This window comes from Lygodium microphyllum, chromosome 23 (assembly GCF_053477565.2).
Source record: "Lygodium microphyllum isolate KBCC chromosome 23, Lygodium_microphyllum_v1.1.10, whole genome shotgun sequence".
In the NCBI taxonomy this organism is placed as follows: Eukaryota; Viridiplantae; Streptophyta; class Polypodiopsida; order Schizaeales; family Lygodiaceae; genus Lygodium; species Lygodium microphyllum.
The window spans coordinates 10,583,555-10,608,242 of record NC_141157.1 but is presented as its reverse complement, the minus strand read 5'-3'; the positions used below and the strand labels follow the sequence as shown (position 1 = coordinate 10,608,242).

At 38.7% G+C, this 24,688-nt stretch overlaps 1 protein-coding gene across 6 annotated transcripts in view; it reads right to left on the bottom strand.

Annotated features, from left to right (window-relative positions):
* LOC148015870 (Lojap-related protein) overlaps positions 1–24,688 on the bottom strand; it is a 126,094-nt gene that overhangs the window by 38,246 nt on the left and 63,160 nt on the right. For all 6 annotated transcript variants that reach the window (XR_015688080.1, XR_015688081.1, XM_087664156.1 and 3 more), the window contains exons 3-4: positions 2,572–2,656; positions 2,342–2,439 (exon numbers count right to left, since the gene is read on the bottom strand). Coding sequence is in view for 4 of the 6 variants with exons in the window: in XM_087664156.1 (XP_087520282.1) it covers positions 2,342–2,439; positions 2,572–2,656 (183 nt within the window). In the remaining 2 variants the exon portion in view is untranslated. The remainder of the gene's footprint in view (positions 1–2,341; positions 2,440–2,571; positions 2,657–24,688) is intronic.

The window sequence follows — 24,688 nt, the reverse complement described above, 5'->3', positions numbered from 1 at the left end:
CCATGCACTATTAAAGTTTTTGGCAGTAGGGATGATATCTTTGCTGAAAATGCAGTCTTTTCACATGACCAGTTTGAAATGCTAGTCACATGTGATTTGAATGACATTTTTAAAGTTCTTCTACCACACGCTTTGGGATCCGAGCCTACTATAAATGTCCAAACAGATGTATTACAGCAAGCTACTACTGCTCCACATGCCCTCAAACAGCCATTAATTGATCATGGTATGCACTGCAAAGTGAATTATGCAATTGAGTAAGAAAGGGCTGCTGTAAATGCAACAAAAACAGTCCCTAGATAGTTGTTATAGACTATGGAAGTAGAGGCTCCTTTTGATAAGCATATGTTTATGAGCTCATTCTTGGATGATGATGAGCCTACTTCTTTTGATGAAGCACAATAAGATACACATTGGTTACAGACCACATAAGAAGAGTTGGTCTCTATTGCCATAACCGTACCTAGATTCTTTTGAGTTGCCTCTTGGCAAAAAAGCTATTTACACCAAATGGGTTTTTAAACTCAAGCGCAAAGCCAATGGCACCATTGATATGTATAAAGGTATCTTTGGTCACAAAAGACTATGCCCAGAAAAAAAGCATTAATTATGAGGAGACATTTTCTCCTATATCCTACATGAGTACAATGAGGTGTGCTATTGTTATGGATGAACACTATGATTAAAAAGTGCATCATTTGGACATAAACATAGTATTCTTGAATGGTGACCTTCATAAGAATGTCTATGTTTCACAGTCTCCAAGATTTCTGGTGAAAGAAAAAGAGCACTTGATTAGCAAGCTATATAAGCCTCTTTATGGTTTGCAACAAGCTTATTTGGCCAGCATTGGATTCAAAATTCGTTTGGAGGCTTGCTAGCCATTTATGACAGTAAGGAGCATTTGGATTAGCGAAGGAGATCAGAGGATCTTAGTTGTACTCCATCCATTTGCATATGTGAATTTTATGGTTGCTATAATTACTATTGAATCACCTTAGTACCACCCTCTCTAAGAAGGAAGGCTAGTTTCATTAAACCTATGCAAGAGCTTGTTCACATACTATGATAGTGACATGATGATACCATGTTGATTTTGGGTGAATTGGATTCCCAAATAGTAGTGTAAGCAACCCATATCTAATACTGCAAAAGTATGTTTCAAATCAACCTTAAAATCTGCAATTCTATCCTCTCTTGGTCCAATGAGTTGCATATCATCTACATAGAGAATGATAACTAGTAAGTCCCCCCCCCTCTCTCATTCTTAATGTAGAGAGTGGAAGCACATGTAGCACAATGTTTGATAGTCTATTTGCACTGTAAAATCAGTCTCTAAGAGATAGTGTTTCCATGTAAGCAATTATTTCTCATAAACCTGCAAATTCCTCTTTGCACCATGGAAAATATGATTCTCATATGTCACTACTCGGCCATCCTGCATCAAAACAACTCCTATGTTGTTTCAACTTTCCACGTGCTTCACATTGAACAACAAATGACTCCCTTATATTGGGCAACACATGCATAAGATCCAAAGCCATCTTTTCTTTCGAATTATCGAATGCTGAAATTTCCATTGGTGTCCACTTAAACAGCAAGCACACTCTTCTTCTACAAAACATGCAATGGTAGAGATGTAATTTCAACAAAGTTATGCACATACTTTCTGTGATAGAAACATAGATCCATAAATCTATGGATCTCATACACATTCCTCAAAGGTGGCCATGAGCCCCCAAAAGCGGATCTCATACAATAGAAACTCACTTTTCTTGTCATTAATTACCAACCGAAGCTCACATAACTTATTGAACACAATGTCAAAATGTTTCCTATGCTCTCCCACATTCTTTGAGAAGACAATCACGTTCAAAGAAGGTGCCTACAAATGCCTTGTGTGGTCTAAAGATGAGATCTAGTATCCAATTAAATGTGGCAAGAGCATTCATAAGTCCAACAAAAGATGTCATTTTAGGCACACCACTTGCACTTGCTGTCATCAGCCTCACAAAACCCTAGCAAAGGCACCTTGGATGACACTTGACAAAGCCACAAAGATCTTTGTGCTAGGAGAACACAAGAGCATCTGAGCTATGATTTTTCAACAAGACCCTCTCTCAAAGACTCACATTGGTACAGGATATCATAGATGTATTGAGGTCTCTCCACCATAATACTATCCTTGTACACATAAGTTAAAATATCCTTTTACTGATTATTTTATTGTTCTCCTTATGATTACCACAATGAGATATATCATGGATCAATTTTATTCACTTCCGGTCTAATGCACCACTTTCACCTTAAGCAGATATGCCTCCCTCCCTAAATCCAATACCTGGTCTGTTGTTGAGGGCTGTACATCACCAGTCCATAAATCCTCCAGCCTGTAATAAGATCTTGCTTCCTCATTCAGGACATGTATCACAATATTACCTGTCACAAGTCAACAAATATAAGAGCATAAATTGTGGTATCTAATAAAAAACTACAATACGACTCGTACACATTAAAATATCATGCAATGTTCATTTCCAATAGCCATTGTAACCGACACAAAATGCTTACCACAATCCACAACTAGCCATTTTCCTCCTGCTTGTCCCTCTACGGTTGGATAAAGGGTAGATTTTACATGTTCCTTCTTCTTTATCTGTTTTTTAAAAACAAAAAATCAGACCTGTCAGCATAATGTAGATCAGTTTTACAGGTATGACACTGCCATACAAATCAGTCATACAATTATGAGACAAATATCTCCACCACAAATCGATAAATTGTACGGACTTGGACTAAACGTATTGCATTTACATACTTGGACCAAATCCTCTAACAAATCATCTATATCAACAAAAAGTTCCCCTAGGCATGGAATACATGAAACTCCTCCAAAAATCAAGATACATTTTTTAAAATGTCCTTTATGTGAAACATACACTTTAATAGCCTGCTTGTCTACATTAGGTTTGGGTAAAACCAAGGCAAAAAGCCTTGTAACTGCCAGATGAGGGCCACTCAAAAAAAGATGGGGACTTATCGAGTCTATCCTCAAAGGAGTTAAGGAGTGCCTAAGGACCAAAGTCCATACCAGTGGCATTGGCCGACCAATTAGATAACCCCTTCGGTGAAGAGAGGGTAGACAGTCTTGCTGCCATGTGAGCAATGGATCTACCCTACTGAGGTGAAGAATAACACCCTCTCGGCTTTGAAGATGGGATTGAAGTGCCCTCGCCTAATCTGCTCATGTTCCTAGAAGGGAAAGACAGTCTAGTTTTAGGTGAACTACACTTTGCTGTTGAGCGACACTCGTCATCAAAATGGCCAGCCTTTTGGCAATGCTAACAAATACCTATTCTTTTTTGTGACATACTGATCCAAAAGGCCGAGAAACGCTGAGAATGACTGTGCAAAAGCTGGAGAAGGTGAGAGAATGCCAGAAGAGAGAGATTTCTGATTTTCAGGTGATAAAAGGCCTGAAATCTGATTGCTCAGCTGATTTTGTTAACTTAAGCACCAGTCTAGATAGTACATTCATTAGAATAGGGGTTTGAAACTTAAGCATAGCAGCTCTTTTTGACAAACATTAAAGTCTTGAGTTCATAGTATGACTGAAAATTAGACTTTGACACATCTTCATAATCACAAGAACCAATAACTGCACGAGAGAGAGAGAGAGAGAGAGAGAGAGAGAGAGAGAGAGAGAGAGAGAGAGAGAGAGAAGAGAAACTATGAAAGATCCAAAGGCTCTAGCAAGAGTTTTAGAAGAGAGTTACTCACTAGCGATCAAAGAAAGTGTGGGAATTCTCCCGTGTCCCCACACTGGAGATGATTGTTGAGTAAATCATTTGCCCAAGAATGAAGAAAGAGACTAAACACTTGGTTACTAAGAATGTGTTGTTCATCCAAAAGTAATGAAAATAGTGATGTTAAAGGTGATGACCTACTTAAAGTATAGTCATGCCACAAGTGTTGGCTTGGAGGTTAACAACTGCACTCATAATCATGAGGCTGTAGGTTCAATTGGCTAGACATATGCATTTACATGAAATGCTAGTGTTGTTTTGGGCTCTTGCCTACTCGAAAAACTCGGTCGTGTTAGAATTTGCAAATTCTGGGCAGTGCCTAATGTATTTTGTGTGGTGTGGACACTTTTTCAAGTGTCAATATAGTGTGTGTACCTATTGTCTTTATACATTAAAGTAATGACACTAGGAACTAAAGTAAGTTAGCCTAACTCTAGTTAGTTGGTGGAAGGCTGGTTAGACCAACCCATGACCTAAACTAGGTTGTACTTTCACTCTTCCCTTATCCGCCATGAAAACAAAACAACGTTCGAATCTCTTTTGATTCAGATTATGTTATTTGGAGGGGGTTTCAGCTATTTCTAACAATTCCCTATCAATATCTTTTCATTTCAGCAAGTACACTCTGCTCTCTTGCAGCAGCTCACTCACTATCACTGACTCGCTTCTCTCTCCTCCATTATTGGTCTTGTTTTCTCATAGTTGGTATCAAAGCAGTTTCTCCACATGGATCTTGAACAACCACCGTCAGCCGGTGCCACTCCGATAAGATTCTACTACAGCTAACCAACATTCAGCCCAAGGAAGAGGAGGAGGAGCCATCACCTAATCCTTCATCCCACACAACTGGGCCGCTCATCAATGAGCTCGCCATAGCTTAGCCACCTATCATGCAGCCACCGCCAACATCTCCTATAACAAGCTACTGACTAATGCCCATCATTTAATCACCAACTGTAAGCATAGGGAAGAACATGAGAATAACAGAACTTTGAACATAACCAACTCGATCAATTATCACCATGAAAATTGAGAGAGAGAGAGAGAGAGAGAGAGAGAGAGAGAGAGAGAGAGAGTCCACACCACATTGAGAGGGGAACCAGCTCCTCCCCCTTTACAAAAATTTATTGAAACAAACCACGGGCATCAAGTGCCTAAACCATATACAAAAGAGATAATTTGCTGCAATTCTGAAAATTAGGGTTTTGAAACTCTAATTTCTACAAACTACGGGCAACAAGCTGATTTTCGTCCTTAGTGCTTGGATTAGATCAAGCTAAGTAGAAAGTTTTTCTTAGATGAGAGACAAATAGGAGAGTACAAAGCATATGACTGAATTTTCAACATAAGAGCTTATTCCAAATAAAGAGAGAGACCTTCAATATACACATGTTGGGCTTGGCTGCTCAAAAATGAAAAGTAGAAGCTACAAATTGCATGTGTTTACTGAAATGACAAGCGTAGGAACACTTATACACTTATCTCTTCAAAATGAGACATGTCATATTATAGATGCCACAAGTCGCTTTTCTAGAGAAAGAAGCTTTTAGACCTTCTACTCTTAAAATCTCTCAAATTTTTGAGAATTTGAGATAGCTACTAAAGAAAAAATTATTCCTTACGAATTTTCGAAGCCTTTGCAGAACTTTGATTTGAACAATTTTAAAAATAGTAACCTCCTAAATTTTAGGAGTTGCAAAATTTAGATTCTGTAGAGCTTAGTTATATAGGTTCACTAGTTCATGGTTTGTTTCTTTGATCATAAGTATGTGTTTTCACTTTTTGAAACAACTCATTATATAGGCTTCTAGTCACTGTGACTGTTTGAGTGTAAAAATTTTAGTCATCTGAGCTTTCTAGTCAATTTGACTACCTAACTAAACTTTTAATTTCTCTTTGATATCTCGTCAATGACGACCCAAGTATAATTATAGAGTGATCTAACCATTGGCCACCCTTAAATAGAAAGATGAATATTTACTTATATTTTGAAACACTCAAATAACATTATTGCCTTTCAAAGTACATGAGCAACAAATTGATTTGAATCATTAAGCCAATATGTATTGGTACCAATTGATTACAAAAGGTTGGTTGCATCCCTCCCTCTTAATATCTGTCTTGTTCTCAAGACGCTGCTTGAAGTATTTCTAATCGCACGACTTCTTCATAAGCTACAAATATTTCTGAAAGGTCTTTAAAATACTCTTCTAACATCCATTTAGAATCTAAATGAGAGTATTTTGAAATTTCAAAATTAATTTTTTAGAAAATGTTTCTTCCTTGTTTCCTGATCATATGAAATACAATTTGCTCTAATTGAAATATCTCCTCCTATTTATCTACTCAAGTGGATCCTCTATTACACGTTCCAATGGCAAAGACTCTTTATAAGGCTTCAAAAGATAGATATGAAAAGCATTACGGTACTAATCGGACTAATAATTCTTGGACCTACGTCCGATGAAAGAAAAAACATATATAATTTTAAGTCTATGCTTAATGTTTGGACTTAAAAGTTAAAACATAAACTTAGAGATTTAAGTCAAAAGTGCAAAAGAGATTTGAAACAAGACTGAAGAGTGTAGCATGAATAATGAAACCAACAACTTTATTATGAGCCAAATATACAATCTCACACAAAAAGTATACAGAAATGGATTGAGATAAAAGCCATCATATATGCCTCAATCCGAATCAAAATACATGATTACTCTAGATGCTCATATCACACTCGGTATTGAAGATGGAAGTATCCTTATCGCCGCTTCAAGAGCAATCACCCTTCTCAACAAAATCACCCTCACTAACGACATTGCCCTCATCATCATACTTGGGCTCTCCAAGTTGTATGTGAGAGGCAGTGATAGGTATATCCTCCTGAGCCAAACTAAGAGTACTTCTCGAGCCACTCCCACGTCTCGTGTGGTATGTAAGGACCCTACAAGCATCATGAGAGACCAATGTGGATGCCGAAGTGGAAGCTCCATCACTACCGGCGCAAGGACAAATAACAATATGGGCACGGCATAAGTGTAAGAGACCCATCAATCTATCTTCTTAAGCTTCAAGTAAAGCTCCGTATAGATTTGCTCCTCCTCCAAGTCTCTTTCACGAGTGACACTTTTAAATATGCTATTAGAGATCTTTAGTAAATCCACATTTATCTATATATTTAAAAAATGAAAAACTTAAAAAAAATAAATGAAACTTCTCTAAATATATTTCATAATCTATCAATAAAGTTATGAACTAAAAAGTAGAAAAATTGAATATACGATACATGTCTTGCCATAGATATCTCATACATATTACGTAGCATATGTAAATTGAAATGATAATAAATAAGTCACTCCAATTGTCGTGTGCTAAGTTTATTACGAATTTTGGTGTACACAAGAGAATAGATGGATCAATTCCTCTCACATGCACCCGATGAACAATCCTAAACCATATGAAAAAAAAATAAGTTTAAACTTTAAACTTGCAAGTTGTAACTAGAATTAAATGAAAAAAGAAAAGAGATTTAAAATCTGTGCATGAATGCGTAAGGCCACTCTTTGGAGATAGAGCAATTGGTAGCCAAATGACTCCCACCAAAAAGGGGGGCTTCATCAAAATGATTTCCGCTTTCAACAAATGGTAGATGTGAAAGTAGTACCCCTCTGATTGCTATAATTGATGAGCTCTTGGAGGAAGGCACCGTGATGCTCTTCCACCAAAGTCTTTGAAAGAAAGACATCACGATCAACAAGGATATTGGCATCCATAAAGAGAGGATTTTATGAATGCGCGATGCAAGAGTGCCGCAAACCCATGTATGAGTCATTTCTTCCACTCCCATCTCTTCTTTCTCAAAAAGAGATATCATCTCTTTTATGGGTGGTATCTAAGATATTACTACAATAGGTGTAAGAGAATAGAGATTTGGAAGGAGATTTAGAGGTGAAATTTGAAAAGAAAGAGAGTGAGACAACATGAATTATAGAGTCTAAAACTAAAAAGAAGCATGAATCTTTTTTTAAAGAAATAAAAATAATACCATGAAAAAGAGACATTCCCATTCAAGATGGTCGATGATTGTATCTCCTCCATTGCATCCACCATAAGATGATAGAGGAGGACAATAGTAGCCCCCTTCATGTCCGTCATGCCAAGCACCTTATAGATGAAAGCGACAACAATGACGATACCTCTCGCATCCATCTACTTCCATCAATCCACTTTGAGAATATGAAAAGAGAGATTTCACTCAATTATGATGCATGCAATCTCTATTTCTACTTACCTTTGCCTCTCATTGAGAAAGGAGAGAGGACCGAAAACTTAACCCCTTGCTTGGGCAAGAGTGATTTGTCTCTTGAACATAGGTACATCACTCGAATGACTTTTTCTAGATGGGATAGAAGAGGCCCCTCCAATGGAGAAAACTAAGACAATTGGAGAAGGATCTTCTTCCGCATCCGAGACATCATGATCGGAGAGATCACCTCCTCATTTGCCCTTGAAAGGCCTTTGCATTGCTTCAATGGCAAGTATTTCCGACGACAATCTTCGTAGACATCGTCGAGAATACCGAGGCATGGTGTAGTCTCTCCTCCTAATTTACAAAGGTGGATGAGAAAGCGAGTGACAGATGAGATTTCAAGCTTTGGGCAATACTTGTGTTGCCACTTGCAAGTATTGGATTTCTCTTTCACTCGTTCATAGTAGGCACAATGCAAGCAAAGGGTCTCATGGAGAGGAGGTGCCATTGATGATGTATAGAGAGAGCCTAGAGGGTCACAGGTGGAGGGAGAGATGATTGAAGAAAGGAGAAGAAAGGGTAGAGAGCTTAAAGGAGTAGAGAGCTTGAGGGAGTAGAGCGAGGCTAGAGCTTGATAGAGGAGGAGGTTGGAAGGGTTGAGAGGTTAAGGGAGGAGAGAGCTTGAGAGAGTAGAAAGGTTGGAGAGCTTGAAAGGAGGAGGGATGGAGAACTTGAAAGAATGAATGAGATTGAGGACGGGGGACAGGGGGGAAAAGAAAGGGGAAAATTTTTATAGAAAGGGAGAGTGCTTTGGGTTTTAGGGTTAGGAGAGAGAGAGAGAGAGATTTGAAATTCTAAAATTTGAATGGTGGCCCATCATCCATGGGAGAGGATGGTTGCATTGTGCTATTGTGTGTATATAAGAGAGAGAGATGGATGAATCATGAGAGAGGAAGAAGGAAGGAGAGAGAGTTTTTAAACTTGTTGGTTCAATCTTTAAACTTTTCTCTTGAGTCTTTGTGTGAGAGAGAAAAGAAATATAAGAAAGAAAAAAAAGAATAGAGAAAAAGAAAGAAGACAAAAGATTCAAGAGAGAGAAAAAAAAAATGATGAAAAAAAAAGAGAAAAATGGTCAAAACAAGTAACTGTTTTAGTGACCGTTTGGCCATAGGCGTATGGGAGAACAGGGCGCAATCGACGCAATCGGACAGGGATCAAACCAGACAGGTCCAGATAGGACCACATATGGTAGACGGGTCGGATGAGTTGACCCATCTGTCAAATGTTGACAACTCTAGACGATCTTTGTCAAATTTCACTCTCACCCAATCTCCTTGTAAAATTGAGTGCATTTTATGCTTATCTACTGCCTTCTTTTGTTTTTCTCAAGATATTTGGATAGCTTATCTAACTTGGAAAAAAGTTATATCCATATCACACATGAACTTATCCGCATGAAATATCTCCTCCTTTGTCTTAAGAATAGAAAGTAAGAGTGATTTTTCATATATGATCTCAAATGTTGCTTTACCTATAGAAGTATAAATTGTGTTATTATAGGTATATTCTACCAAAGGTAAATACTTTTTCCATTGTTGATTGACTTTATGGCAATAGCACTTCATTATTTTCAATATTCTAAGATTGGTTGACTCACTTCAACCACCTATTTGAGGTTGATAAGGAAAAGAAAAAGTAAGCTTTGTATCCAAATTTTCAAATAGAGCTCTTCAAAAGAGACTACTCGTTCGTGAATCTCTATCACCTACAATTCATTGTGGTAACCCATGATACTTAAAGATTTGTTGAATAACTATTCTAGCCATCTGTTGAGACTTGATAGTCTTCTTCACTGGAATGAAATGAGCTCGTTTGCTAAACCTATCAATAATAGTCCATATGCTATCATTGCCGTTTGTTAATTTTGGTAAGGTAAAAATAAAATCCATAGCAATGCTTTCCCAAGGTTGGCTTGGAATTGGTAATGGTTGCAAAAGCCCTACAGGCTTTTGGCAATAAAATTTAATCTTTTAATACACAAGATATTCTTTGACAAATTGTTTAATGTCTTGCCGAAGACTTGGCCAAAAGAAATATATTTCAAGTACCTTGCTTATGGTCAAAATATCACAATAAGCCATTAAGGAGTCACGTGACATTTTTCCATTACTTTAGGCCTCAAATCTCTGGTAACTCATAACTTATTCTCCGTCAAAAGAAATCCATCTTTGATAGCATAAGAGTTTATCCTTTTACCAAGTTGTAAACTCTTCCAAATGATTTTAAAATCTTCATTAAAAACATATATGTCCCTCATACTAGTAAAATTTGTATGGTAAATCATAGACATTGCATAAATTTGAGGTTTTCTTAACAAAGCTTCGACTACCTTGTTTTTCTTTCCACAAATATGCAATATTTGAAAAATTCACTCTTTTTGTCATTTACATTAGATTTGTGTTTGTGAAGTTCTTAAAATACTATTTTCAAGTATTGTTGATGCTCTTCTTCATCTTTTGAATGAAGCAAGATATCATCAAAAAAAGTATCTGTAAACTTCCAATGTACTCTAAAGATTCTTTCCATCATTCTATTAAAGGTTGCAAAAGCACTGCCAATACCAAATGGTAGCATAAGAAACTCATACAAACCAAAAATTGTCCTCATTGTTGTTTTATGAATATCTTGAGGAGCAATTTTTATCTAATGGTGGCCACTCCTCAAGTCAATTCGGTTCAATACTTTAGATCTATCCAATCTATCCCAAGATATCATCAATTCTTGAAATGAAAAACCTATTTCAAATTGTAATTTTGTTAAGGACCCTATAGTCCACACACGTGTTAAGATCCATCTTCCTTTTACACCAAGAGAATTGGAGAGCAAAAAGATAAGAAACCGAGTCTTGTTAAACCCTTCTCCAAGAGCTCATTCACTTGCTTCATAATCTCCTCTTGTTGTTATATTGGACTCACATGATAGGGTGGCCTATTCGAAGGTGTGAACTTCCAAGAATGAGATTAATGTAATGATCTTCTAACCTCTCGGGTGGTAACTGGTAAGGTAAAATGTTTGCAAAACAATCCTCATACTCCTTTAAGAAACTCATTTGTTCTTCATTCATATCTGAGATGGACTCTTCAATTCTAGACTCTTTGTTAGAATATTTAATAAAAATCAAGTACGAGGAAATAGCTTTTCATTGCTCTATTTATTTGTACATGGGATAAAATGGAAATAGAGTTCCCTTCCACTCCCACATCGAAAGATACATTTTTATCCCTAAATGAGAATCTAAACTTATTTTGATTCCAATCTATCGTTGAATCTATTCTTGTATGCCAAGGTATTCCTAATACAACATCTCAATGACCAAGATCTCCCATGACAAAACTCCCATGATCTATATAGTCTCCTATCTCAATTCGAAGTTTCCCAAGAATGGAAATAACTTCAGACTTCATTCCTTGAAAAGCAACACCTAACATTTTGTGTTCCAAACCTCTCTTTTGCCAAATGTAGAGCTTCAATAATCTGAGCATGAATATAATGATATCCAGCTCCTGCATTAAAATAAATAAGAACAGATTGATTAGCAATCTTACCCCAAGCCATTAAAAGATTTGTTTTCTCTAATGGAGTTGCATCCTATTACAAGGATTCCTTAGATACAACATTCGCTTGAGGTGTCTTTTAGGGCTAGTTTTTTTGCTTTGCATTATTAGGACATTGACCAACCATATGTCCTTTTTCTCCACGAGAGATACATTGTCTTTCTCTTGTATATTCTACTAATTGTTGACATGTTAGCTTCTTTTTGAATGGCAAAGATGGTATACCTCCATGCTTTTGTTTTTGTTTCTCTAACTTCTTTTGTTCAAACATCTTGGTCTTCTTTCTTTGTGATTCTTCTTTTGAGGCTTTACCAAGCATCCATGGCATATGCACTTCTTTACCCTCTAGGGCCACCCGTGTCTTGGGTTGCTTCCAAAGTATCAAGGTGTATTATCTTGACCTCTCGCCATACCATTGAATGATCCATGGATAAACTTTCTCATCTCCATATTGGAAGGAACTTCATTAAGAGATGTAAATTTAATAAAAATAGCTACAAACTTGTTGATATATATTTCAATATTGTCTCCATGGCTTTGCTTCAACTCATCTCATTCTTGTTGCACACGGACCTCAAAGGATAAAGGCAAAAACTTCTTATTGAACAACTTCTTAAACTCTTTCCAACACTTGAATTCCTCTTCAACTCATCCCATTCTTGTTACACACGGACCTCAAAGAATGAAGGTAAAAACTTCTTATTGAACATCTCCTTAAACTCTTTCCAATACTTGAATTCCTTTCCCTCTTAAACAACTTTGAGCCACCAATTTCAAGCAATATCCTTCAAATTCATTTTAACCATCCTAATCTTTGATTTTTCTATATAATCTTCACCACCAAAAGCAACATCAAATTATCTTATAAAAGACACAGCTTTCTAAGAATCTCTCTTACCATAGCAGACATCAAACTTGATACTCCTCTCTCCAAGATTGAAGTCTCTTTTAACATTATTTTCCTTTACTAAAAGCATCTTTCAAAATTCAACTACCATGGAAATAGCCGGTTCTTTGACTTTCTCTTTGCCCTTCTCCATAGAGGAATTCTTGGGATAAGAGGAGGCAGCTTATGTATCGTGAGACTTTGAAGTCACCACTTGGGTGGATCCTCAAATAATAAGTGAGGAATTACCTTTCATAGACTTAGTTGCATTAATAACATTGATACCTTTCATGCTGACATAGGCCCTCGTAGTTGTAATACCATTTGTCTCAAGAGCCTTCTCAGTAAGAAAATCTTTAAAGACCTTTGCTTCAGCCCATACTTTAGCCCTTCCCTCCATCGGAGCTTGAATTTCTGGATCATCTTCCAACTCATTGTATCTTTGTATCTTCTCATAATCAGAGAAGCATACAAATATACTATCAGGAGCCTCACAGTTCTTCACTAAAATTCTCCTCTTCATCTCTTGACATGGTGAGAAAGTCTAGCCCGAAGATCTTACTGCCCCAAAAATATTCTTGCAAGAAAAAATCCTTGCTCTAGTATTAGTAAAAGCGTAACGAGGAAAAACATGAGAATAAAAATACTTTGAACTTAACCAACTCAACCAATTATCACCATGAAAATTAGGCGCGGAAGAGGGGGGGAAGGGGGGGAGGGGAGAGAGAGAGAGAGTCCACACCAAGTTGAGGATAGAATCGGCCCCTTCTCCTTTACAATAATTTATTAAAACAAACCACGAGCACTAAGTGTCTAAACCATATACAAAAGGGCTGATTTATTGCAATTCTAAAAATTAGAGTTTTGAAATCCTAATCTCTACAAACTCCAGGCAACAAGTTGATTTTCTTCTTTAGTGCTTGGATTAGATCAAGCTAAGTAGAGAGAGTCCATACCAGGTTGAGGGTAGAATTGGCTCCTCCTCCTTTACAATATAATTTATTAAAACAAACCACGACCACTAAGTGTCTAAACCATATACAAAAGGGTTGATTTATTGCAATTCTAAAAATTAGAGTTTTGAAATCTTAATTTCTACAAACTCCAAGAAAAAAGTTGATTTTCTTCTTTAGTACTTGAATTAGATCAAGCTAAGTAGAAAGTTCCTCTTGCATAAGAGATGGATAAGAGAGTACAAAGCATATGGCTAAAGTTTTCAGCATGAAAGCTTATTTCAAATGAAGAGAGAGACCTCTAATATATAGGTATAGGACTTGGATACTCAAAAATGGAACGTAGAGGCTACAAATATGACAAGTGTAGGGACACTTGTCTCTTCAAAATGACACATCCTATTCTACATATCAAACGTCACTTTTCTAGAGAAAAAAACTTTTAAACTTCCTACTCTAAAAATCTCTCAAATGGTTAAGAATTTTTTATAGCTGCTAATGACAAAATTATTCCTTGCAAAATTTTGGAGTCTTCGACACGAATGAATTTTGATTTGAGCAACTTTCAAAAGTAGTAATCTCCTAAATTTTACGAGTTACCAAATTTAGATTTTGAAGAGCTGAATTTATTATATAGATTCACCAGTTTATAGTTTGTTTCTTTGATGTTGAGCATACGTTTTCACTTTTTGAAACCACTCATTATATGGACTTCAAGTCAATGTGACTATCTAAGTGCAAAGATCTTAGTCATCTGAGCTTTCTTGTCAATTTGACCACCTAAGTTAAGCATCTCGTCAATGACAACTCAAGTATAATTATAGGGCATTGTGGCCATTGGCCACCCTTTAAAAGAAATATAAATACCTAATCATATTTTGAAACACTCAAATAATATAAATCGCCTTTCAAAGTATACAAGCATCAAATTAATTTAAATCATTGAGCCAATATATCTTGATAACAATTGATATACAAAAGGTTGGTTACACCAATGCTACCTGTTTCTAGCCATCATCGCCTTGAGTGCTACCAGCGTTGCTCCTGTCCAGCACTATCCACAAACGACGTATGCAGCCTACTCGTTACCTCTTGCCTAGCGCTCAAGCAATGCCATCAATCTACTTCTTTGCCACTCTACAACTGCGCCCGCCAACTGAGTGCCACCCATTGCGTTGTCTACAACTTTGACTTGCACCTCTTTGCCGTCTCTAACACGTCGCTACCAGCTAACCGCTTGTTTTCAGCTCTTGCAGCCATTACCACCGAAAACACCTCCCTACTCTGCAGTGGCGCCGGCCAACCAATCCCGCTTGAATCATTGAGCCAATACGTCTCGATAACAATTGATATACAAAACATTGGCTATGCCAACGCTGCTTGGTTCTAGCCATCACCAACCTAAGCACTACTAACGCTATTCTTGTCTAACATTGTCCACAAGCACTGCATGCAACCTGCTCACCGCCTCTTGCCTAACACTCCCGCAATGCCATCAACCTACTCTGTCACTTTGTAGCTACACCCGCCAGTTGAGCACCGCCCACTGCGTCATCTACAACCTACTGTTCTACATCTCTTTGCCGCCTCCAATGCATCGTTGTGCCAACTAACCACTCATCTTTGCTCTTGTAGTTGCTACCACCAATGGCACCTTCCTACTCTCCAGTGCCGCTTGCCAACCAATCCTGCCACCTCTACTCTAGCAATGCCTCTCCCCCGCATGCTTAGCCCATTAAGCTATCATCAAACCTCGAAGGTATTGATAACTATACGTGCATCTAGAGGCAGCTGACATTTGGGACTTTTCATCAAATCGGCTTCCCACATGCACCTTGATACTCAAAGAGCCAACATTGCACAATTTCCTCGAAATTTGTCCACATTATTTGGGGCTTTTGGCATAGAAGCTATGGCACACAACCCAAAGCAGATTTCAGTTGCTGCTCTGTGCTAGCATAAAAGAGTGACATTCTGCAGAAATTCTAGCTATATGGTAAAAACTTCTTCAATTTCTTTGAAATTTCATGAAGATATTTGGGGCTTTAGCCCTACATGCACTTTAAGGCAAGAAATAAGTGGTACAACAGCATTTAATTGCTGCTACAGTCAGTTTGAGCACGAAATTTTCGGAAAATTCAAATATTTTAGGGAGAGTAAGCATTAAATTGCTGGAATTTGTACTTCTATGGGCACGCATGACGAGGCAGGTATGGTACAATAGTGTACAGCAGTGCATTGCTGTTATTCTTGTGGCTAAGTGCTGATTTGGGTGTCATTGTGTACACTTACTCATTTGTGTAACAATTTGGTACTTGTTTGATAATCCCGTGGAATTTTTGGTACTCTGAATACACACATTATACTTCAACATGAAGTATTTAATTGTAGATTTTTGCTCATCACTAACAGCGTGGCATTTCACGGAAATAATGATCACAGCAACATTCTTGATGTCCTCACTAAGAAGGACAAACTTGATGGCTCCAACTATCCCTTGTGGAGTTTTATGGTCTGCAACCTTCTTGTTGTGATGGACTTGTAGGACTATGTTGCAAGTGACCTACAGCGACCAAAAGGTCTTGCACCTCAGACACCTCAACGTCATACTCAAGGACAATTTGCTGTTGTTGTTGTTGTTGTTGTTGTTGTTGTTGCTGCTGCTGCTGCCCCTCCTCCCCCTCCTAAGGAGGATCAAAAGAAATGAGATTCAAAGGATACTTATGCACTTTCTTCGATAGCATTGTCAGTAGAAAGGGCGATCATTCCGCACATTGAATCTTGCAAGACCTCAAATCAACATGGGACATCCTTGAGTGTATGTTTGCAATCCGTAATGAGGCCAAGATCTCCTATCTTCGCAAAGAGTTGGCAAAGGTAAGCATAGATAAGGGTGATAGCAAAGCACATCGTATTTGTCTTGTTTGTGCCTAGCATTACAAATAGCTTATTGTCTATTTTTGCCTTTGATAAGCATGGCTTTCAAGTCGTCTTTAAGGATGACAAATGCATTGTCACAAATAGAGAGATAAACTACGCACTCGGGCTATGCGGCACCCTGTACAAGGGTTTATTCTTGTTAGACACTTATGACAGACAATCTCATGATGCTCTAGCAGTTACTAGTCTTACACCCGCTTTGCAAAATACAGAGCTTTGGAATGCCCATTATGGATATATGAGCTTTGGGAGTTTGATGACCCTTCAAAGTGTCATACAGTCTTGCATCCAGTGGAGACTCCACCTCCTCATACATGTGAGGGATGTATGTTGCATTCACATGTTTGCCTTCAAAAAGGATGGTGCATTGCATGCTGTCCAAAAAATGCAACTTATTCACTCCGATGTTTGTGGTCCCATGAGGACACGTGAACTTGGGGGTCATCTTTACTTTGTTACATTTATTGATGACTACTCAAGGTATACATAGGTGTATAGACCGAAGGCCAAATTTGATGTGTTCATGCATTTTAAACATCTTGTGGCAAAGCTTGAGACTGAAATTGGTTTAAAAGTATGGACACTTCGCACGGATAAAGAGGGGAAGTACATGTCTCATGCATTTGAGAGATATTTGTTGGATCGTGGCATTACGCATCAAGCCTCTGTTCGAATGACACCTCATCAAAATGGAGTTGTTGAAAAAAAGAATCGCACTCTCATGGAGATGACTCATTGTATATTGAAAAGCAAGGGGCTGCAACATAAATTTTGATTACAAGGTCTTCAATGTGCAAATCATGTATGAATTGTGTACCCACAAAGGCTTTGAAGTGTCAAAAATCACAGGTATGCTCTAATACCATGTCAAAATAACATGTATACTCTCATACCATGTCAAAAATAAGGGACGGTGCAAAGAGACAATAGGGTTTGCAAGGAGTAACACAGAGTGTATACGACAAACACTGAGAGAGAAGAGGAACTCAGAAACATAAGAAGATCACAATGATGATGCATTGAATCATGCTATGAGAAGAAAAGCTTATATAGGCCGAAGCTCAAAAGATAAGTGCATTGTCCTGTCAGAATCAAGCAACAACACCTCTGGAAAATCTGCACAGTAAAGGGAGCAAAACATAGTCCTCCAAGCCATGGGCTATCGAAGTAATCATTGCAATGTGAAAGACAACTGTCGAGGGAGTGGGCCATAGTCCTCTAATGCTATCGAAAATGTGCAAGATGATCACCAACTGTCAAGAAAGCGAACCGCAATCCTCTGATGTCAAGGAGTGATCTGGGCAACAAAACGCAAATCCTAGAGTGCCAGAGCTATCAAATGCAAGGGGAGCAGCCTAGATGCTAACACCAAGTGGATAATGATGACGCCGGATGATGGAAGATGAGCCAGGCTGCAAAAATGTAGGTCCCAACAACTTCATATGTGTGACAAATGAGTAAAACCAAGTGATGGAGGAGGAGCCAAGCTACAAAAACACACGTCCCAACAACCACTATGATAGACGAGTGCCGCCAAGTGATGGAGGAGCCAAGCTCCAAAAATGCAGGTCCCAACAAACCTTGTGATAGACGAATGATGAAATCACTAACACTCGGCGATATAGACTGTCACCAAAGGCTAGGATGATGATGCCAAGCTAGAGATGATGACACTAGGCCAGGAAAAGATCTCCACAATGAAAATGCAAGTGAAGGTGGAGCCTAATGGAAAAGGGTATTAAAGCCAAGCAGACGATGGTGACGCCGAGTGAAAAATATCCCAAATGCAAGGCCTAATGCTAGAACAAGGCGCTTGAAGTAGAAGAGGAAGGGTGAAGGCAGCCATGAGCCACGAATCATTGTATCCTCCTGAAGGGGTGTGAGGATAGTGGAAGGAGCTAGTGAGAGAAGGGAAGTAGTGGTGACTGAAGAAGGTGGTGAAGAATTACTAAAGAGAGAGAGGTGGTAATAAAAGAAGTGACTCCCTATTTATAAACACAAGTTGTCTAGGGTGGCGCACGACTGTGTGGGAGCCCACTGAAAAAGTGACCAAAATGTGGACACCAACCCTTTTTGGGGCTATCAGTGCAAAACCCTAAATAAAGTGTGCAAATTGAACAAGTGGTTTCTCACCATGAAGATGATCACACATGTTCGAAGCCTCACATGGCAAGAAATCCAAAATTGACTACTTTCGGGTATTTGGTTATATAGCCTACCCGCATGTTCCAAAAGAGCTTCGTGGGAAGCTTGATGATAAGACTATAAAATGCATTTTTACTAGCTACAGCTCGGAAAGCAAAGGCTATTGCGTGTATGACCCAGCAAGAAGATCTTTGTCAATAGGGATATCATATTTGCTGAAAATACAGCATTTTCACATGACCAATTTTAAATGCCAGCCACCCATGACATTGGTGATGCCTTTAAAGTCCTTTTACCACTTTCTTTGGAATCCCTATCTGCTGTGAATGGCAGGACAGACTTATTACAGCAAGCTGTTGCTGCTCCATATGCTCCCGAACAGTAAGGTATTGATGAGGTTTACCACCTGCAATGGAGACGGCAATTCAACATGAAAGGGCTGCCGCAAATGCAGCAAACACGGTCCAAAGATGGCTGTTACAAACTCTCCAGGAGAGTAAAATGGATGCCCCTTTATCTCAGCGCACTAGAAGGGCTGCCAAACATGCAACACATGATGTGGGGGGGCACATTTGGCTGATATAACGGAAGTAGATGATTGTGATGAGCATGTGTTTATGAGCTCATTGTTAGATGATGATGAGCCTACTTCCCTAGACAAAGCTCAGTGAGATGTATATTGGATACAAGCCATGCAAGAGGAGTGAGGAGTGAGACTCCATTGCCACTAACTCTACATGGGATCTTGTGGACTAACCACCCGGCAAGAGACCCATTGGCACTTAGTGGGTTTTTAAACTCAAACATAAAGCTAATGGTACAATTGATAGGTACAAGCCATGGTTGGTAGCAAAAGACTATGCATAGAAGAAAGGCATAGATTACGAGGAAACTTTTGCTCCTACATCCCATATGAATACAGTGAGATGTGTAATTGCAATGGCTGTAAATTACCATTGGAAAGTACATCAATTGGACATTAAGACAGCACTCTAAATGGAGATTTACATGAGGATATTTATGTGTCACAACCTCCAAGGTTTGTGATCAAAGGGAAATAGCACATGGTTTGCAAGTTGCAAAAAGCTCTTTATGGTCTTAAACAAGCTCCTCTTGCATGGTACTCAAAAATTGATGCATATTTGGTCAGCAAAGGGTTCAAAAATAGTCCAACTTCTCCCACTCTATAGATTAAGAATGAAGAGGGGGACTTGCTAGTTATCATCCTTTATGTGGATAACATACTGCTCACTGGACCTACAAAGGGAAAATTTGCAAATTTCAAGGCTGAATTAAAACATGCATTTGCTATGTCAAACATGGGCTGTCTACACTACTATTTGGAAATTCACTTCACCCAAAATCAATATAGTACCATCATGTCATAATCACAGTAGATGGATAAGCTATTATATAGGTTTAATATGCAAGATTGCAAACCTATGTGCACTCCTTTGAAGCCAAGCTTAAAGTCGTCTATGCATGATGGTGAAGAGATGCATGATACTGCAATTTACACCTAGACCGTTGGCTGCCTCATTTACCTTTGCAACACACGTCCTAACATTCAATATGCAATATCTCAAGTGAGCAGATACATGCATAGCCCATGGACCATCCATTGGCAAGCTGTTAAGCGAATCTGCAAATACTTGCAAGGTACTCAGTCACATACAATATTATTTCCCAAGGGGAGAACCTTGCACTTACAAGGTTACAGTGATTCAGATTGGACTGGTGATGCAGACACTAGGCAAACTACTATTGGACATTGTTTCTTTCTAGGCCATTCATGCATTTCATGGCTAAGCAAAAAACAAACTATGATGGCTACCTCGTCTTGTGAGGCAGAGTACAAGGCAGCCTTTGTTACCAGATATGTCAGCTCATGTGTGAGTTTGTGCATGTTAGATTGGGTTGGACACATCTCAATTATTTTAGGCATCTTTATTGTGCTTTATTTGTGGCATTTTAGGGCATTTTATGCCAATCAGCCATCATTTAATGATGGCCAGCCAACTCTTGTTTTTTGCATATTCATTGCCTATATATTGTGCTCCTCCTCAGTCATTGTCATTCATCACCTAGAGGTCCTAAAGAAGAGAGGAGCCAATGCCAATGCCCATGCAGCCAATGACTCACTTTTGTATGCGATTGTCTCATCTCTTGGTATATGATTCCATTTCCAGAGTGTTCCTCTTTTCTCTTTGTCTTGTGTTCAGCAATCTATTTCTTGCTGCATCCACTTTTCACATTGTATCAAATTGTAGGATCTAGGTTCAGGCTGCTATGTTTCTGCTGATTATAGGTTTTTTTCACCTCTTCTAACCAAGTGAGCTGGTGCTGATTGATTTCAGCCTATCTGTGATCTACTGCATCCTACATGTTCTACACAGAAATCTGCATTTTCAGTCTATGTCAGCATTCAGCCCTGTAATCGTCAGTTTGCTGCATTCATTGCTCCATCAACCTGTTTTTTTGGTTTCTGACCCTAACTCTGGCTGTGCGACTATTTCTACAAGGCGTTTTTGCTATTTCTAACAGTTTTTACCTGTGTTTTCATCATTTTGCGGCAGTCGCCATTTTGTTTTGATTAGATTTTGGTTTCCATTATGTGTGAACTCTCATTTTGTGCAGTCTTTGCTGTTGGTTTGGCTATCTTTTCTGTCTATCCACCATTTGTCCTCTATCTTCTCTTCCTATCCTCTCCAAATGGCTCCTCTGTATACTTCTATTGATGATAAGTCACATGGCCCTAACTATCTAACTTGCAGTGAAATTATGAAACCCTAGTTCATGCAAAAGCGGTTATGGAACATTGTTTCTAGAGCTATTCCGCATCCTCATCGTCCTTTTTCCGTTCTAGAAGGTGTTGATGAGGACAATCATAAGAAAGTTGTGCTTACATGGGATACGGATGATGCACATACCTATTCTGCTCTTCTTCAATATATTTCCAAAGAAGTTCTACCAACGGTTACCTCCTATAGGACATCTCCAAAAGCATGGTCGAAGCTTCAAATGTTGTATGAGACACCTTCCACCATGCGCGCAGTGACACTTTATGGACAGCCCAGCAAATGAAGTTCGAGCCTAAGGATACTAATCAATCATCTTTGCTCCATCTTACACAAGTACAAGACCAATTTCAACACATGTAATCTGCTCTTCCATAGGCACATCTTGTAAGGATAGTACTCTACAAGCTTCCCTCAGAGTTTGATGGAGTGGCCAATGCTTTGAGTGCACAAAGTTCAAACATCCTTGACACCTGTAAGCTTTACCCATATGTCCTCCATGTTGCTTGAGCATGAGACAACTTTGCATCAAGGCAGATTTCTGTCTCATTATACAGATCCTGGTAAGGCTCTTGCAGCTTCACAGAGACAAGAAGAAGTCAAAGGCCCAGTGTTATCACTATGGTGAGAAGGGACACTTACAGAAGGACTAAAAAGAGTTAGCACCTTTGAGGAAGAAGAACGAGAAGAAGGGGAAGCAAGATCAGGTCTCTTCTATTGAGTCATCCTCTTACTCACACTCTGGTTTAGATCCTATATCCAAGGCAAAGAGGAGATCCTCGTCTTTCGATCGAGACAGGGGCTTCTCATCCCGTCCTTCTTTTGCTTTCTAGTACAAGTGATGTGGTCATCCCTCAACTCTCCAATGCTAGAGAGGCGGTGAGAGGGTGGTGAGATGGGGTAGATCAATCTCATCAGTACAAGTATACCGATGCACACGTTCCAGAGAGGGACATCCTTAATGCATCAACCGAAGTTTGGCAAATTCAAATCCTAGAGCTAGGATTGGCATCCAGGTTTATGATGGGTTGTGACTTGACAAAGAGTCGAATTGGCTCCTAATTTGAGCTCACATAAAGTAACACTTTGGCACTTTGGCCAAAGGCAAAAAATCCATGGTCACGTATGTGCAAAGGTATTTTTGATAGGATAGTTTTCTATGCTACTGTGAGACAATGTTGGCAGACATTGAGAGTTGCTATGATTCTTCTCTATTTTCTAAAGCTAATGCAATTAACATTGACATCAAGTTCTCTCCGAGGCACCTTTGTAGTGGCTTGTGCACCCACTACTTGGGTATCCATGGTTCTACTTTGGTGGCCTTTGTTGTATGTCATATGATGAAGCATTATCCCTTTGGTGATTGATCATTCTTGTACTCTATGATATATTGGCACTACAAGGGGGTGTTAGAATTTGGTAAATTTGGGCAGTGCCTAATGTATTTTGTGTGGTGTGGATACTTATTCAAGTGTCAATGTAGTGTGTGTACCTAGTGTCTTTAGACATTAAAGTAGGGACACTAGGAACTGGAGTAATTTAGCCTAACTCTAGTTAGTTGATGGAAGGCTAGTTAGGTCAACCCATGACCTAAACTAAGTTGTACTTTTACTCAGCTTTTCAAATCAACAAGTACACTCTGCTCTCTTGTTGCAACTCACTCACTATCACTATCTCACTTCTCTCTCCTCCATTGTCAGTCCTGTTTTCTCACAAGTTGGTCTTCTTCCTTGGCAGGGTCACCAAGGACGAGCGTCTCAATGCAATCAAGCTCTACTATTCTCTCAACTTGTGGGCTACCATACATGAAGAAAAAATGCTAGCAAGGCTCTTGCTTGCTCTATTAGCCAATATATGGGGAGAAGCACCACTCCCTCCCCAATGGACATTCAAGTGTCCTATGTCAAATTTGTGTATACAAAATAGTTTCAAATTTTTGCAGCATTTGCCAATTGCAAAGTAGCTTGGGGAAGCACTATGGTCATTTTGTCAACAAGCTGCCAAAAGACTCAAAAAAAGGCAATGCTATACAGACCACTATTTTTAGACTCTATATGTTGACTCATTTCTCTTCAAAAAAGAACAATCACAAAAATACAAGAAGCTTCATTAAGTATTTTGGATCCATCCTTATCTATAAGATTATTCCGCTCGTTGAAAAGGTCGCCTCTAAACAAGCACACCTTGATACACTCTTGGATGCTTCTTTGTGTCTCTACTCTCACTCCCACTCTCTACTTCACTTCTTGTCTATCAAGCTGTCCATTTAATCCAACACTATTGTCCAGTCATCTACAGCCTCTTCTCAGCTTCGACTAGTGGTTACAGCACTTGGTATCCATCTTTGGTGGACATTACTCTCTAACTACTCCCTCATCCCACTCCCACGAGAATCATTGGCTACCTATCTTTGATCATTCTGTCCACTCTTTTTACAGCATTCATTCATCTACTTATGTTGGGCCTCATGGAAGACCTCTAGATTTCAAGAAGGAGAGCAAGTTTATTTTGAAACTGTCTGAGTGATCTTAAACAATGGAAATACGACAATGTCCAAAGCTATCTCCTAGGTATAAGCTATCCCACTCCCACGAGAATCATTGGCTACCTATCTTTGATCATTCTATCCACTCTTTTTATAGCATTCATTCATCTACTTATGTTGGGCCTCATGGAAGACCTCTAGATTTCAAGAAGGAGAGCAAGTTTATTTTGAAACTATCTGAGTGATCTTAAACAATGGAAACACGACAATGTCCAAAGCTATCTCCTAGGTATCGTGGTCATTCACAAGGCTTTACAAGATAGGGGAAAGACTTACAAGCTCCAACGGCTTGTCATAAGTAAGGCATCTAGTTTTCATATAAGAAAGCTAAGGAAATACTAGGTGAAGCCAATAATCCCCACTCAATGGACTGGATAGTGAAACTCTTTCATAAGTAATCACTGCCATCAGTCTTTTAGATGTTCATAGAAGATGAATAAGGAACATCATTTACCAACAGTGCTTAGTATAGTGGAAGGATTATTTACAAGAAAGCCCATCATGGTAGCGTGTAAGCACCATTTAGAACAGGTTTCTCGATTTCAAGTTTGAACTTCTCAATTTTTTTTCAAGGACTAAAACTGTTCTTAATGAGGAGAAGTGTTCACTATGAGTGTAACATCCACAAAATAAATAAAAGTATTGACTTATTAATTTAATGTTTACAAGGAAATACTAAACAAGCTGTGACCATGCATGTATTACGAAATATACATGTATATGGTTCAGAGGGGTAGAGTCATGAGGACATGTAT